Source organism: Stenella coeruleoalba (assembly GCF_951394435.1).
Source record: "Stenella coeruleoalba genome assembly, chromosome: 1".
Lineage (NCBI taxonomy): Eukaryota > Metazoa > Chordata > Mammalia > Artiodactyla > Delphinidae > Stenella > Stenella coeruleoalba.
In genome coordinates, this window is record NC_137169.1 from 81692428 (window position 1) to 81708227 (window position 15800).

A 15800-nucleotide genomic window follows, 5' to 3' on the forward strand; every position below is an offset into this window, starting at 1 on the left:
GTTGGTTGAATATAAAAATGAGAGGATATGTCATTAAAGTAATAGGAAAGGAGATCAATAATTTTTAACTAATTTTTAAAATACAGGTTTCAGAGTTGTCAGAAAAGTTATTTAATTGCAAAACTCCTGATTTTTTTTCAATGAAAATGAGATTTTTTTAAACTTTATTATGGAAAATTTTAAACATATTCAAAAGCAGAATAGTATAACTCTTCCTATATATTGTTCAACTTCAGTAATTATCAACTCACGGCCAATTTGATTTGATCTATAAGTATGTCGACCATCTCTTTTATCTAAAAGGAAATACTTTTGAGAATGAAAAAGGGTGCTATTAGTAACTACACCAGGATACCAGGCATAAAACCTAGACAGCTGTAGGCAAACTGGGAAGTATGGTCACCATATCTTTAACCTCACTCACTTCCCTTTCTTCCCTTCCCCACATTCCCCCACATATCACATATTGTTTTGAAGCAAATCCCAAACATGATTGTTTCATCAGTAAACATTTCTAAAAGATACGGACTATTTTAATAAATTTATTTATTTATTTTTATTTTTGGCTGCGTTGGGTCTTCATTGCGGTGTGCAGGCTTCTCATTGCGGTGGCTTCTCTTGTTGCAGAGCACAGGCTCTAGGCACGCGGGCTTCAGTAGTTGTGGCTCGCAGGCTCTAGAGTGCAGGTTCAGTAGTTGTGGTGCACGGGCTTAGTTGCTCTGAGACATGTGGGATCTTCCCGGACCAGGGTTCGAACCCGTGTCCCTGCATTGGCAGGTGGATTGTTAACCACTGCGCCATCAGGGAAGTCGGATGAGGGCTATTTTAAAAAAACATAACCACAATGCTATTATTACACCTAAAAATTGACTTTAATTCCTTAATATCATCATACATCCAATCATTGTTCAGATTTCCTCAGTTATCACAAAAATGTCTTTATAGCTGATTTGTTCAAATCAGGATCCAAAAGCAGTCCATGGTATTTCGTTAACTGTTCTTAAGTAAATTTAAAACTATGGGTTCCTTCTCCCCTTTTTCCCTCTAGTATGTTATTTGTTGAGAAATCATGTTTGTAACTACAAACAGAATTTACTTTCATTTAAGTGGAAATGGAAAGTATTAGAATGTTGTTGAAACCAACTTCACCCTGTTTTCTTTCTTCCTTTCCTTTTCAATTTTGGGGCTATGTAGATGATTTCACATCAGGAGAAGCATGCAAAGTGGAAGATTACTGCTGATTCTCAAAAGACTTCTGTTCAGCAACTAAATGAACAGTTAGAGAAAACAAAACTAGAATTAAAAGAAGCTCAGGACACTATAAGCAATTTGCATCAGCAAGTCCAAGACAGGAATAAAGTAATTGAAGCTATAAACGAAGCATTACTTATTAAAGTAAGTAAACATATAAAAGTACATAAAGCAGAACTATAATGAAGTAAATTTATGACTTATTTTCCCATCCTTGTAGTTTGTAGAGGACTAAATAACCAAAAATTGACCTATTTGAATAAAATGCACTTTATTTAGAAGACACTGAATTTGGACATTATTAATTTGATATGTATCATATTACCACAGGAGAAATAATTTACGTTCAACCATGAACTTAAAAAAAATTTTGTGTGTGTGTGTGAGAACATTCAAGTTCTAATCTTTCAGCAAATTTCAATTATACAACTAGTGTTACCAACTGTAGTCATCATGTTATATATTAGATCCCTCAGACTTTAGTCATCTTATACCTGAAAGGTTGTACCCTGTTAGCAACCTCTCCTATTTCCCCCACCACCCAGCCTCTGGCAACCACTTTCCTGCTCACTGTTTCTATGAGTTTGACTTTTTTTTTTTTTAAGATTCCACATATAAGTGATATCATGCAGTATTTGTCTTTCTCTGTTTTATTTCACTTAGCATAATGCCCTCAAGGTCCATTCATGTTGTTCCAAAGGGCATATTGTATATTCCATTGTATGTATATTTACCACATCTTTTTTTTTTTTAACATCTTTGTTAGAGTATAACTGCTTTACAATGGTGTGTTAGTTTCTGCTTTTTAACGAAGTGAATCAGTTATAAATATACATATGTCCCCATATCTCTTTCCTCTTGTGTCTCCCTCCCTCCCACCCTCCCTATCCCACCTCTCTAGGTGGTCACAAAACACCGAGCTGATCTCCCTGTGCTATGTGGCTGCTTCCCACTAGCTATCTATTTTACGTTTGGTAGTACCACATCTTCTTTATCCATTCATCCGTTGATGGGCACTTAGGTTTTTTCCTTATCTGAGCTATTGTGAATAATGCTGCAATGAACATAGGAGTACAGATATCTCTGATAACCTGTTTTCATTCCCTTTGAATATATACCCAGAAGTGGTATTGCTGGATCGAATGATAGTTCTATCTTTAATTTTGGGGGGAAGCTTCATGCTGTTTTCCTTAATGGCTGTACCAGTTTACATGCCCACCAACAGTGCACAGGGGCTCCCTTTTTTCCACACCCTTGCCAACACTCATCTCTTTTTGATGTCTTTTTGATGATAGCCATTCTAACAGTATAAGGTGATATCTCATTTGATTTTGATATGCATTTCCCAGATGGTTAGTGATATTGAGTACCTTTTCATGTACCTATTGGCTCTTTGTATATCTTCTTTGAAAAAAATGTATATTCATTTCCTCTGCCCATTTTTTAATTAGATTGTTTCTTTGCTTTTGAGTTGTATGAGTTCTTTAGGTATTTTGGATATTAACTCCTTATCAGTAAATGATTTGCAAATATTTTTTCCCATTCTGTAGGTTGCCTTTTCATTTTATTGGTTTCCATTGCTGTGCAGAAGCTTTTTAGTTTATAGAGTCCCTCTTTTTTATTTTTGCTTTTGTTGCCTTTGCTTTTAGTGTCAAATCCAAAAAATCATCACCACGCCTGATATCAAGGTGCTTACCCCGTGTTTTTTCTTATAAGAGTTTTATGGTTTCAGGTCATAAATTTAAGTTTTGAATACAGTTTGAGTTGATTTTTGTGTATAGTGTAGGATCGGGGTCCAGTTTCATTTTTTTACATCTGGCTCTCCAATTTTGCCAGCACCATTCATTGAAGATACTGTTCTTTCCATTGTATTGTATATTCTTAGCTCCTTTGTCATGAATTAATTGGCTATACATGCATGGGTTTATTTCTGGGCCATCTATTCTGTTCCATTGATCTATGTGTCCATTTCTATGCTAATATGTACTATACTATAGCTTTGTAACATGGTTTGCAATCAGGAAGTGTGATGCTTCCAGCTTTGTTCTTCTTCAAGATTGCTTTGGCTATTTGGGGTCTTTTGTGGTTGCATACAAATTTTAGGATACCTTGTTCTATTTCTGTGAAAAATGCCATTGGAATTTTGATGGGGGTTGAATTGAATCTGTAGATCACTTAGGATAGTAAGGACATTTTCACAATATTAATTATTCCAGTTCATGAGCAAAGAATATCTTTCCATTTATTTGTATCTTCTTCAGTTTCTTTCATCAGTGTCTTACAGTTTTCAGTGTACAGGTTTTTCATCTCCTTGGATAAATGTATTTCTAGGCGTTTTATTCTTTTTGATGAAATTATAAATGGGATTATTTTACTAATTTCTCTTTCTGATAATTCATTATTAATATATAGATGTACAACAGATTTTTATATACTGATTTTGTATCCTGCTGTTTACTGAATTCATTTACTAGTTCTAACAGTTTTTTGATGGCATCTTTAGGGTTTTCTATATATAATATCTTGTCATTTACAAACAGTTACAGTTTTACTTCTTCCTTTCCAATTTGGATTCCTTCTATTCCTTTTTTTTCCCCCTAATTTCTCTGGCTAGGACTCCCAATTCTGTATTGAATAGAAGTGGTGAGAGTTGGCATCCTTGTCTTGTTCCTGATTTTAAAGGAAATGCTTTCAGTTTTTCACAGTTGTGTAATATGTTAACTGTAGGTTTGTCATATATGACCTTTATTATGTTGGAGTACATTCCCCCTATAACCACGTGTTGTGCATTTTCATCATGAATGGATATTGAACTTTGTCAGGTGCTTTTTCTGCATCTTTTGAGATGATCATATGACTTTTATCCTTCATTTTGTTAATGTGGTATCTCATTGATTTGCAGATGTTGAACCATCCTTATGTCCCTGGACCTAATCCCACTTGATCATGGTATATGATTCTTTTAATGCATTGTTGAATTCAGTTTGCTAATATTTTTTAAAAATATTTATTTCTTTTAAAATACTTTTTTTTATTAAGTGATATTGGAGTATAGTTGCTTCACAATGTTGTGTTAGTTTCTGCTGTACAGCAAAGTGAATCAGTTATACATATACATACATCCACTCTTTTTTAGATTCCCTTCCCATCTAGGTCACCACAGAGCCCTGAGTAGAGCTCCCTGTGCTAGACAGTAGGTTCTCATTTGTCATCTATTTTATTTATAGTAGTGTATATATGTCAATCCCCATCTTCCAGTTCATCCCATCTGCCTACCTTCCCCCCTTGGTAACCATAAGTTTTTTTCTATATCTGTGATTCTGTTTCTGCTTTGCAAATAAGTTCATCTGTACCATTTTTCTAGATTCCACATGTAAGTGATATTATATGATATTTGTCTTTCTCCTTCTGACTTACTTCACTCTGTATGACAGTCTCTAGGTCCATCCATGTCACTGCAGATGGCATTATTTCGTTCCTTTTTGTGGCTGAGTAATAGTCCATTGTATATATGTACCACATCTTCTTTATGCATTCCTCTGTTGATGGACATTTAGGTTGCTTCCATGTCTTGGCTGATGTAAATAGTGCTGCAATGAACATCAGGGTGGATGCATCCTTTCAAATTATGGTTTCCTCCAGATATATGCTCAGGAGTGGGATTGCTGAATTGTATGGTAGCTCTATTTTTAGTTTTTTAAGGAACCTCCATCGTGGCTGTACCAATTTATATTCCCACCAACAGTGTAGGAGGGTTCCCTTTTCTCCACACCATCTCCAGCATTTATTGTTTGTAGATTTTTTTGATGCTGGCCATTCAGTTTGCTAATATTTTTTGAAGATTTTCATGTCTATGTTCATCAGTGATGTTGGCCTGTAATTTTCTTTTCTTGTGGCATCCTTGTCTGGTTTTGGTATCAGGGGAATGCTGGCCTGGTAAAATGAGTTTGGAAATGTTCCCATCTCTTTTCTTTAGACTAGTTTGAGGAGGATTGGTATTAATTCTTAAATGTTTGTTAGAATTCACCAATAAAGCCATTTGGTTCTGGACTTTTGTTGTTGGGAGATTTTTTTTTTATTATTATTATTACTGATTCAATCTCCTTACTAGTAATTGGTCTATTGAGATCTCATTTTATATTTTCTTCATGATTCAGTCTTGAGTTGTATGTTTCTAGGATTTTACCTATTTTTTTCTTTGCTGACCAATTTGTTAGTGTATAATTGTTCATAGTAGTCCCTTTTGATCCTTAGTATTTTTTTGGTGTCAAGTTGTAACATTTCCTCTTTCATTTCTGATTTTATTTATTTAAGTTCTCTCTCTTTTTTTCTTGTTAAGCCTTGCTAAAGGTTTGTCTATTGTGTTTATCTTTTTAAAAACTCAGCTCTTAGTTTCATTGATATTTTCTATGTCTTTTTAGTCACTGTTTAATTTATTTCCACTCTGATATTCATTTCCTTCCTTCTACTAACTTTGGGCTTAGTTTGTTCTTCCTTTTTTATTTCCTAAGGTAGAAATTTAGGTTGTTTTATTTGGTATCTTTCTTGTTTCTTAATGTAGGCGTTTATCGCTATAAACTTCCCTCTTATGTCTGCTTTTGCTGCATCCCATAAGCTTTGTTGTATTATATTTCCATTTTAATTTGTCTTAAGATAATTTTAATTTCTCTGTTGATTTATTCTTTGACACATTGGTTGTTATGTAGCATGTTGTTTAATCTCCAAGTAATGGTGAATTTTCCAGTTTTCTTCTTATAATTGATTTCTACTTTTATACCACTGTAGTTGGAAGATGCTTGATATGATTTTAATCTTCTTAAATTTATTAAGACTTGTTTTGTGACCTAACATATGATCTGTCCTGGAGAATGTTCCATATGCACTTGAGAAGAATATGTACACTCCTGTCATGTGTTGGATGGAATGTTCTGTAAATGTTAAGTCCATTTGGTCTAACTTGTAGTTCAGGTCCAATGTTTTCGTATTGATTTTCTGTCTGGATGATCTATCCATTGATGAAACTGGGATATTAAAGCCCCCTACATTAATATGTTGCTGTCTGTTAATGCTTGCTTTATATATTTAGGTGCTCCTGTGTTTTTTAGGTGCAAAATGTTTACAAATGTTATATTCTTTTGTTGGATTGACCCCTTTATCATTATATAATGACCCTCTTTGTCTCTTGTTACACTTTTGGCCTAAAGTCTGTTTTTTTTTTTAAATAAGTGTAGTTATCTCAGCTTTCTTTTGGTTTCCATTTACATGGAATATATTTTTACATCCCTTCACTTTCAGTCTATGTGTGTCCTTAAAACTGAAGTGAGTCTTTCTAGGCAGTATACAGTTAGGTCTTATTTTTTTATTAAACCACTCTGTCATTTGATTAGAGAATTTAGTCCATCTATATTTAATTATTGATAGGTATGGACCTACTATTGCCATTTTGTTCATTGTTCTCTGGCTGTTTTTAATTCCTTCATTCCTTTCTTCTTCTGTTGCTCTCTGCCTTTATAATTTGATGATTTTCTATAGTGGAATGTTTAGTTTCCCTTATCTTTGTGTATCTATGATAAGTTTTGCTTTGTAGTTTTCTTGAGGCTTACATAAAACATCTTACATGTATAACAGTCTATTTTAAGTTGATAAGAACTTAACTTTGAATGTATACTAAAGCTTTACATTTTTACTCTGTCCCCCCTTTATTTTGTTTTTGATGTCAAAATTTACTTCTTTTTATCAGTGTACCCATTAACAAATCATTGTAGTTTTAGTTTTAATACTTTTGTCTTTGAACTTTCATACTATAGTTATAAGTAATTTACTTACCACCATTACAACATTAGAGTATTATGAATTTAACTATATATTTACCTTTATCAATGAGATTTAAATTTTCCTGTTTTCCTGTTAATAATTAGTATCCTTTTATTTCAGCTTGAAGAAGTCCCTGTAACATTTCTTGTAAGGTTAGTCTAGTGGAGATGAGCTCTTTCAGCTTTTGCTTCTCTGGAAAATGCTTTATCTCTCTTTCAAATCTGAAGGACAACTGCCAGGAAGAGTATTCTTTTTTTTTTAACTCAAAGAGTATTTATTTAATTAATTAATTTATTTATTTATTTTGGCTGCGTTGGGCCTTTGTTGCTGCACGTGGGCTTTCTCTATCTGCAGCGAGCAGGGGCTTCTCATTGTGGTGGCTTCTCTTGTTGCGGATGGGCTCTAGGTGCGCGGACTTCAGTAGTTGCAGCGCACAGGCTCAGTAGTTGTGGCACGTAGGCCCTAGAGCACTGGTTCAGTGGTTGTGGTGCACAGGCTTAGTTGCTCCATGGCATGTGGGATCTTCCCGGACCAGGGATCAAACCTGTGTCCCCTGCATTGGCAGGGCGGATTCTTAACCACTGCACCACCAGGGAAGTCCCAGGAAGAATGTTCTTGGTTGGCAGTTCTTTTCTTTCAGCACTTTGAATATATCATGCCACTACCTTCTGGCCTGCAATTTCTGCTGATAGTCTTACAGGGTTCCCTTGTACTGCTCCTTCTGTACTGAGTTCTAAGGGGATAGCCATAGTACATCCTTGGAAGCCTGTTAAGAACTGCTTCTTTGTCTGCTGTAATCTTGTGTGTCAGGCTCAAGCCCTGTTGGCTTTCACAGCTAAGTGTTTTGAGGGCCCATCACTCAGGTGGAAGTCTTAAAAGTTGGAGCACTAGATGTGGGATCCAAGCCATTTGCTTCTAAGGAAGAAACTGGAAGTCAGGTGTTCCCTCCCATTGTATGGCCCTGTGCTTGACGTGGGGTTTATGGCAAAAGTGAGTCTCAGCTTTCCTACTAGTTTTGGTGTGGGCATTTTCTTATCCACCCAATGTGTAGATGTTTTTTTCTCAGCTTGTTTCTTTTGAAGGGAATTGTTCCTTATGTAGCTGTAGATTTGGTGTTTTGTGTGTGGGAGGAGATATGAGAGGAGCCTATATCGCCATCTTGGCCTGGAACTTGTGCAAATACCAACTTAATCATAATGTTTACTTCAGAGGGTTTTATACTTGAAGTACTTTAAAAGGAGAAGCAGGGCTTCCCTGATGGCACAGTGGTTGAGAGTCCGCCTGCCGATGCAGGGGACATGGGTTCGTGCCCCGGTCCGGGAAGATCCCACATGTCGCGGAGCGGCTGGGCCTGTGAGCCATGGCCGCTGAGCCTGCGCATCCAGAGCCTGTGCTCCGCAACGGGAGAGGCCACAACAGTGAGAGGCCTGCGTACCGCAGAAAAAAAAAAAAATAATAATAATAAAAAAATAAAAGGAGGAGCATTAGTGGGAAGCTGCCGCATAGCACAGGGAGATCAGCTCGATGCTTTGTGACGACCTAGAGTGGTGGGATAGGGAGGGTGGGAGGAAGGTTCAAGAAGGAGGGGATATGTGTATGCATATAGCTGATTCACTTTGTTGTACAGCAGAAACTAACAGAACATTGTAAAGCAATTATACTCCAATAAAGATATATATAAAAAAGAAAAAATAGGAGTATTTTTCGAAATCAGGCAAGTTCCTCTAAAAATCATAAAGTAGAAAGTGCAAGATTCTGTTAAAAATTTTTTTTACTGGTTTTTGAGTACATATGTCATTTTTCAAATAACCTCTTGCTACTTATTCACCCCTATTGATCATGACAGTTTACTCTGGAATTTGAATTAATCTCAGTATTGATGCATAGAGATAAAAAATTTAATATTAGTTCAAACTGCCAATAAGTATGATTAACACTGTCAGCTAAGACCTTAAAAAAAGACCAACCTCACTGATAGTTTTGAAGCAATAAATGATTTTATAGCAAAATGGAAGTTATTGAAAACCAAAAGAACTCAGTCAATTAATACCTTAGAAATATTTGTAATTATTAACCTGAGCACTTAAATTCCTCTTATAAAATACTTTATATTCACAGTACTAGAGGAAAGATGAATAGACAGAATCTAAAATTAAGTTTCAGTTGAACACTCTATGAAATAGTAATATAGTTAGTGTTCTGGGGATTTACAACATTTACACAAAATAATAAAACTTCATTGCAAAAAATTGACTAAAAATTTTAAAGATTCTGCATTGTATATCCCTTGTCACAGTAATAATGTCTGCTCACTTGTTAGATATTACCAATGAGATAAATAAAATTGTATTGCACTTATCAATTATTCAGAAGTTTTTAAGTTCAAATACTTAGGAAGTTGTGAAAATATTGTCAAAATAGCAGCAATTCTTAAATGAACCATACATACAGAGATCTTAGAACATGTACTATGATTAGCCAGTATACCAGACAGAGGTAGAATTTCTTTGTTTTCTGACAGTAGAAAGTAAGGCAACCACAGCTGGCTCCAGAGTCTAGATTGGAGAGAAGTTAAGGAGGATAAGAGAGAAAGAAAGAAGAAAAGCTAATAGAAGAGCAGAAGCTGGCATAAATGTAACAATTAGAAGTAACTATAAATAATGGAAAGCAATTCATTGACAGCAGCAGTAAATGACAGAGAACAGAAACAAAAGTGAGGGAGAAGAGAAGAACACTGTTTGAGGCACTGTTTCCAGTTCACCTCTTTTGGTACCCTAACAAGTACCCTCATATTTGAGGAAGTAAGAGCAATGCTAAGTCCATTTTCTGAAAGCCCTGAAGACATCACTGTATTATTGCACACTACAATAATGATCACAGAAGTGAACTTCTCTGAGTCTTAAGAAAAAGTTGAATTATGTTTAATATATTCAATATACTACATTTCTTTGTAAAAGTTAGGTGTTGAACTGTAAGTTAAATGGAATCCTGCTTATCTGAGATACCACATTTCTCAGTTTGGCTAGATAACACACAGAAGTTTAAAAAAAAACTTAAACTGCACACGACCTTATATGTGTCAACTTTATAATTACTTCATTAATTATGATTATAAAAATGTGAATACAAGACTTACTAAAAAAAATTCGCACTTCTGCCACTTATAAATCAAGTTTATCTAGATAAAGTACTGTAAAGACATCAAAAGACTGAAATATGCATGTTAAACTTTCATTTTGCAATGTACACTGTGGTTATGACAGTTTTAGTTTTAAGTACAGTATTTTTAGAAAGAATAGAAACTATCAGTTTAAAAGTGACTGGTTTAGAAATATGCATCTTATGGATACTTGTAAGAAAAGGAGAATGTATTTGAACAGGAAACTACTACGTATGTTTAACTTTCAAAATTAAAATGTCTTCCCTTTTTTTTTTTTTGGCTTTATCGCTTTTCAGTGTATGCAATCTTATTCTTAGGATCCCAAAGTTGGGTCAGAGGACCCAAATGAAGGACACGGAAAAACAGAAATGAAAAGTTTATTTAATAAGGATTAATTTATTAAATATTATTAATCATTTAAAGGCTTTTCTTTGAAAATTTTCTAGTAAAGATTTCTTGTGATGATGACATATAAAGCAGAGTAGCTAATAGACATTTATTTCCTATTAGAAAACTCTGCAGGGCATTGTTTTTTGTATGTATGTATGTTAGATTAACAAATGACTGTATACCTTTTTATACTTTTGCAGAAAATTTTTTAGATGTAACATTTCAGTCTTGAATAGAAATTTATATTGTCATCAATGCTAAGAAAGAAAAAGTTCTATAAGGAAAATGTAATTTTCAGTGGAATTCTTTAGTATAGTTTAAACATATTTCTAGTGAATATAGATAATTTTCCCACAATGAAGGGTTTTAACAGAGCTTGGAAAACTCAAGAGTTGTTATAAAAAGAATTTCTGTACTAGGATGAAGTTTAACTTAGATGACTTCTAAGAGTCTGATTTTCTAAGTGATTCATTCATTTAAGAAATATGTAATCAGCACCTACTATGTACCAATTTTCTACAGGAATCAGAATTAACCAGATTGCAAGCCAAAATTTCTGGACATGAAAGGGCAGAAGACATCAAGTTTCTACCAGCCCCATTTACATCTCCAGTAGAAATTGAGCCTGATATTCAAGATTCAAAATTTGCTAAGCATTCTCACACAGCTTTCTTCAAGTGTAGAAAACTACGTCGCTCTATTAGTGCCAGTGACCTTAGTTTCAGAACTCGTAGTGATGAAGATCTTTCTGAAGAATTACTGCAGGACTTAAAAAAAATGCAATTGAAACAACCTTCAACATTAGAAGAAAGCCAGAAGGATCTGACTTATACCCAGTCAGACTCATTTAAACCTCTCCCATATGACCTAGAAGATGATAGTTCTGAGAATAATGACTTCAGTACACTTAGTGGAATGCTAGAATATATAAACAAAGAAGTGAGACTATTAAAAAAGTCTTCTATGCAAACAGGTGCTGGTTCAACTCAGGTATGTATTTCATACATTAGAAGTTTTAATAATTTGTCTCCAATTAGTATCATTTTATTTTCTGTAAGAAAGAAACCCATACGTTTAAATGAAGCACTCATGCCATTAGGTGATGTACACAAATATTGAAAGTATGAAAAACTTCATTGTGAGTTTAGAATGCTTTTACCCTAGATAAGTAGAGTTGAAAATTAAGCTTTGAAAATTACCTTTTGTTAAAGTAGCCTATATATTTGATTAAATATAATCCCTATATTTGACTGAAGACTAATTCTACCTCATACTGGGAAAGTATTTTGAACTCCAGAGTATTAGAGAATGTTTTTTGGAGTTCCAAAATTAGTTGTGTTCCTAGACTTCCTGGAAACCATTCTAGTAAAGATTATTAAGGTAGTCTTTGTTTTGGTCATAGAATTTCCATAGTGGCTCAGAATGTCTCATTCACATGATTTTTCTGCTCCCATTATTCCTGAGCATATCATACTGAAGAGGCAACTTTGTCCCTGCTACACACACCTTACAGACACTCGACATTGTTTATAAGCAGTTAATCTATAGTTTGCACAGAGAAATAAAGAATCTCTTCCAGGTAATTTCAGCTTTTTTCAAATGCCCATTTGCCTCGTTTCAAACATATCAAAATAGGTTTGGTGGCCTAAAAAGTTTAAAAAGTGTTTTTAGAATGGATCCAAGACAAAGACTGTTGGAGCTTCTATTCATTTCTCCATGTCCTTCCTTACATTAAAAAGAGCTTAATCTGGGGAGTTCCCTGATAGCCTAGTGGTTAGGATTGCGGACTTTCACTGCCCTGGCTCAGGTTCAGTCCCTGGTGGGGAACTGAGATTCTGCAAGTCACATGGCACAGCCAAAAAAAAGAAAAAGCTTAATTTATTATTTATAAGCAGAAGACTAGAAATAATAATGGTATTGGTAAAAACAAAATTTACACATTATGAAATTTCAAGTGTATAGCAAACAAGATGATAAAATAAACAAGGCAAACTTCTATAAAGCCTGATAAAATTAATTTTCATCTAGCCTTTAAAACTACAGTTGTGTTTATTGTATATCATTTATTTAGCCATTTAATTCATTTAGGATTTATTGAGCATCTACTATGTACCAGGCACTGGGATTATAGAAATAAACAAAACAAAAATGATTAAGACCCTGTCCAAACAGAGCTTACATTTTAGTGGGGAGATCATCAATAAACAAGTAAATAAACATATGCTCTAATGCCAGGTGGAAATAAGTGTCATGAAGAAAAGCTGGTAAGAGGATATGATGTGACTCAGGTATACTGTTTTAGATCTGGTGATCAGGGAAGGTCTCATGAGAAGATAACGTTTGATCAGAGTCCTATAGGAAGTAAGGAATTAAACTACTTCAGTATCTGAAGGAAGAGCATTGGAGGAATGGAAACAAGTGTTATCGTCCTGAGGTGGTAGCATGCCTGGTATGTTCAAAAAACTGCTAGGAGGTGTATGGATGATTTGGTGTAAATAAGAGGGAGGAGATGTGATAAGAGATAATGCCAAGGGTGGGGTAGTGGAGGTGGGGGTGCCATAGTGATCTTGTAGCTCCTTTTGAAGTGTGATGGGAAGACATCAGAGGGTTATGCTTAAGAAAGTGACATGATCTGATTTATGTTTTTAAAGGATCACTCTGATTGCTTTATGAAGAATGGATGATAAAGGGACAAGAACAGAGAACATATAGGAGGCTACTTGTAAAAATCCAGGCAGGATATGATTTTGGATAGGCAGGAGGATAGATGTGAAGGTGTTGAGAATGGTTCAATTTCTGGATATATTTTGCAGGTAGAGCAAACAGTGTTTGATGTAGGTTTTGAGTGACATAGAAGTCATGAAAGACTCCAAAGAGTTTAGCCAGAGTAACTGAGCATTTACTGAGATGAGGAATACTAGGAGATGAGCAGATTTGGAGGCATGGAGAGAATCAAGGGTTTGATTTTAGATATAATAAATTTGAGAGTTCTATTAGATGTCCAGATGAAGATGATAAATTGTTGCATTTATGAGACAAATTATAAATTTAGATATCATCAGCATATAGATGGTAGTTATAGCCATAATGATGGATTAAATCAAGGAAATTAATGGAGGTTAAAAAAAGAAAAAAGTCCAAAAACTAAGCCTAATTTAGGAAGGCTAAATTACTTTTAGCATGTGAGTATTGATAATTTAAATTAAAGCTAACTGAGAAGTAAACAGTGAGATAGGAGAAAAATAGGAGAGTATAATAATATTCCATAAGCCAAGTAAAAATGTGCTTCAAGAAGGAGGGTGAGATCAACTGTGTCAAATGTTGCTAAATAAAGTGAGGATTGATAATTGATATCATATTTGGTAATGTGGAAGCTGTTAATGACATTTTTAAGAATGGCTTCAGAGTAATAGTGAGGATAAAAGCCTGATTAGAGTGGAATCAGCAAAGAATGGGAGGAGAAGAAATGCAAACACCAAGAATAAACAACTCTTGATATACAGTAGAGCAGAGAAATGAGGGGAATGTGATGTCAAGGGAGAGTTTTTTATTTTGTTTTTTAGGATAAGAGATAAAACAGCATTTTGTATGTTGGTAGGAATGATCCAGTAGATGAGGAAACTGATAATGCAAGACGGAGTGGAAGGAGTAAAATCCTTAAGGTAGGCTGAAGGGGACAGGATCCAGAAGAGAAGTAGAATTGGCCTTGAATAAAAGAAGGGGCAGTTTATCCACTGTACTGGGAAGGAAGGCAGAATATAAGGGTACAGAAATACATGGAGTGGAAGAAACACATGGTGGGAGGGGAGGAATTCCATTATTAATTGCCTTTGTTTTCTTAGTGAAATAAGAAACAGGGTTATCAGCTAAGGCAGGGTAGGGTATTAGAGGTTTAAGAAGAGGGGAGGTATATGAAACAGTTATCTTGTAGAGTGGGAAAATATAAATGGACTAGGGAAGTCTAGTAGGATTGCCAAGGAGATAGTTTTGTTGTGTAGAACTGCCATGCAAACCATAAGACATCTGGTGTCTTTTGTCCCTGTCTATTCTGTGCCAGCAACAGGATGTCCCTTTTTCCCCATCATAGTGACAACCAACAAGTACTCTTACAGATTTCCAGAATGTTCCCTAGGGGAGAGTACTGCTCCCTTTAAGAACCTCTGCTATATTCCAATGGCCCTTACAGTCATGGATATACAAGAGTCTTATTTTTGGTAAAATAGAATTTATACAGGATAAGTTTGTGATAGATTTACTATTCTAAATGCTTTACATAGATTAACTCATTTAATCTTTACTAACAACCTTGTGATAGGTACTATTATTATCCTAATAATACCAAATCTTCTATTTTAGTGGCTATTATTATTATTCTCACTATATAGATGAGGAAGCTGAGTCTCTGTTCTTAACCACTATTGATAATACTATTTACATAATTGTACTTATCTTTTCTTCAGTACTGTCTAATTATATAGTTTGGTCTTGCAACTACTTAGTCAATTAGAGATTAAGGTTGTGGGACTTAAAATTACTACACAGCTGATAGAATATTTCTCACTCTAAAGCTCATTGGGAAAGATGGATGGATTTGAATATTTCAAATCAATTTACCTATTCTATTATCATGGAAACTCAGTGCAAAATACTTTAGTCAGTTCTTAAGAAAATCTAGCCAAAGTTAAATTCTGTACACATATAGTTTTATTTATTGCTAGTGTTAAAAAAACAAAAAGGTGGAGCACAAAGTGGAGTCACTTGCCCCTAGGACAGCAAACCAAGACCTAATTGCAGCCTCTCCTAGGAGTGGAATTTTAAGTCAATCATTGGAATTTTCTGATCAGCATTAGCGGGGTAATCTGCCTGATAAGACCCCTGCCACCCTTCCCCCAAAGAAAGGTGACCTTGACTGAAACAATCCTTTCTTTTCTTTTGCTAATAACTGTCTTATCCTGCCCAGATTCTGCCTATTAAAGCCTTCCATATTGTACAGCTCCTTTTGTTGCAGGAAGGGGGACCCCTTCCAGGGCCTGAGAGTGGACTCTTCTCTAACACTCAGAAATGAATTGTCCGAGGAGACACATGTGCTGACAAAGCAAGAGACTATTGGGAAGGGGCACCTGGGTGGAGAGCAGGAGGGTAAGGGAACCCAGGAGGACTGCTCTGCCACTGGCTTTCAGTCTCG

General features: G+C 35.1%; 1 protein-coding gene across 1 annotated transcript in view; it reads left to right on the forward strand.

Moving 5' to 3' along the window:
* Positions 1-15800, forward strand: part of CCDC18 (coiled-coil domain containing 18) — a gene marked incomplete at its 5' end in the record, with an annotated part of 115835 nt that overhangs the window by 96568 nt on the left and 3467 nt on the right. Inside the window, 2 exons of the mRNA XM_079913536.1 lie at positions 1195-1395; positions 11138-11605. Of these exons, the coding sequence (XP_079769662.1) occupies positions 1195-1395; positions 11138-11605 (669 nt within the window). The remainder of the gene's footprint in view (positions 1-1194; positions 1396-11137; positions 11606-15800) is intronic.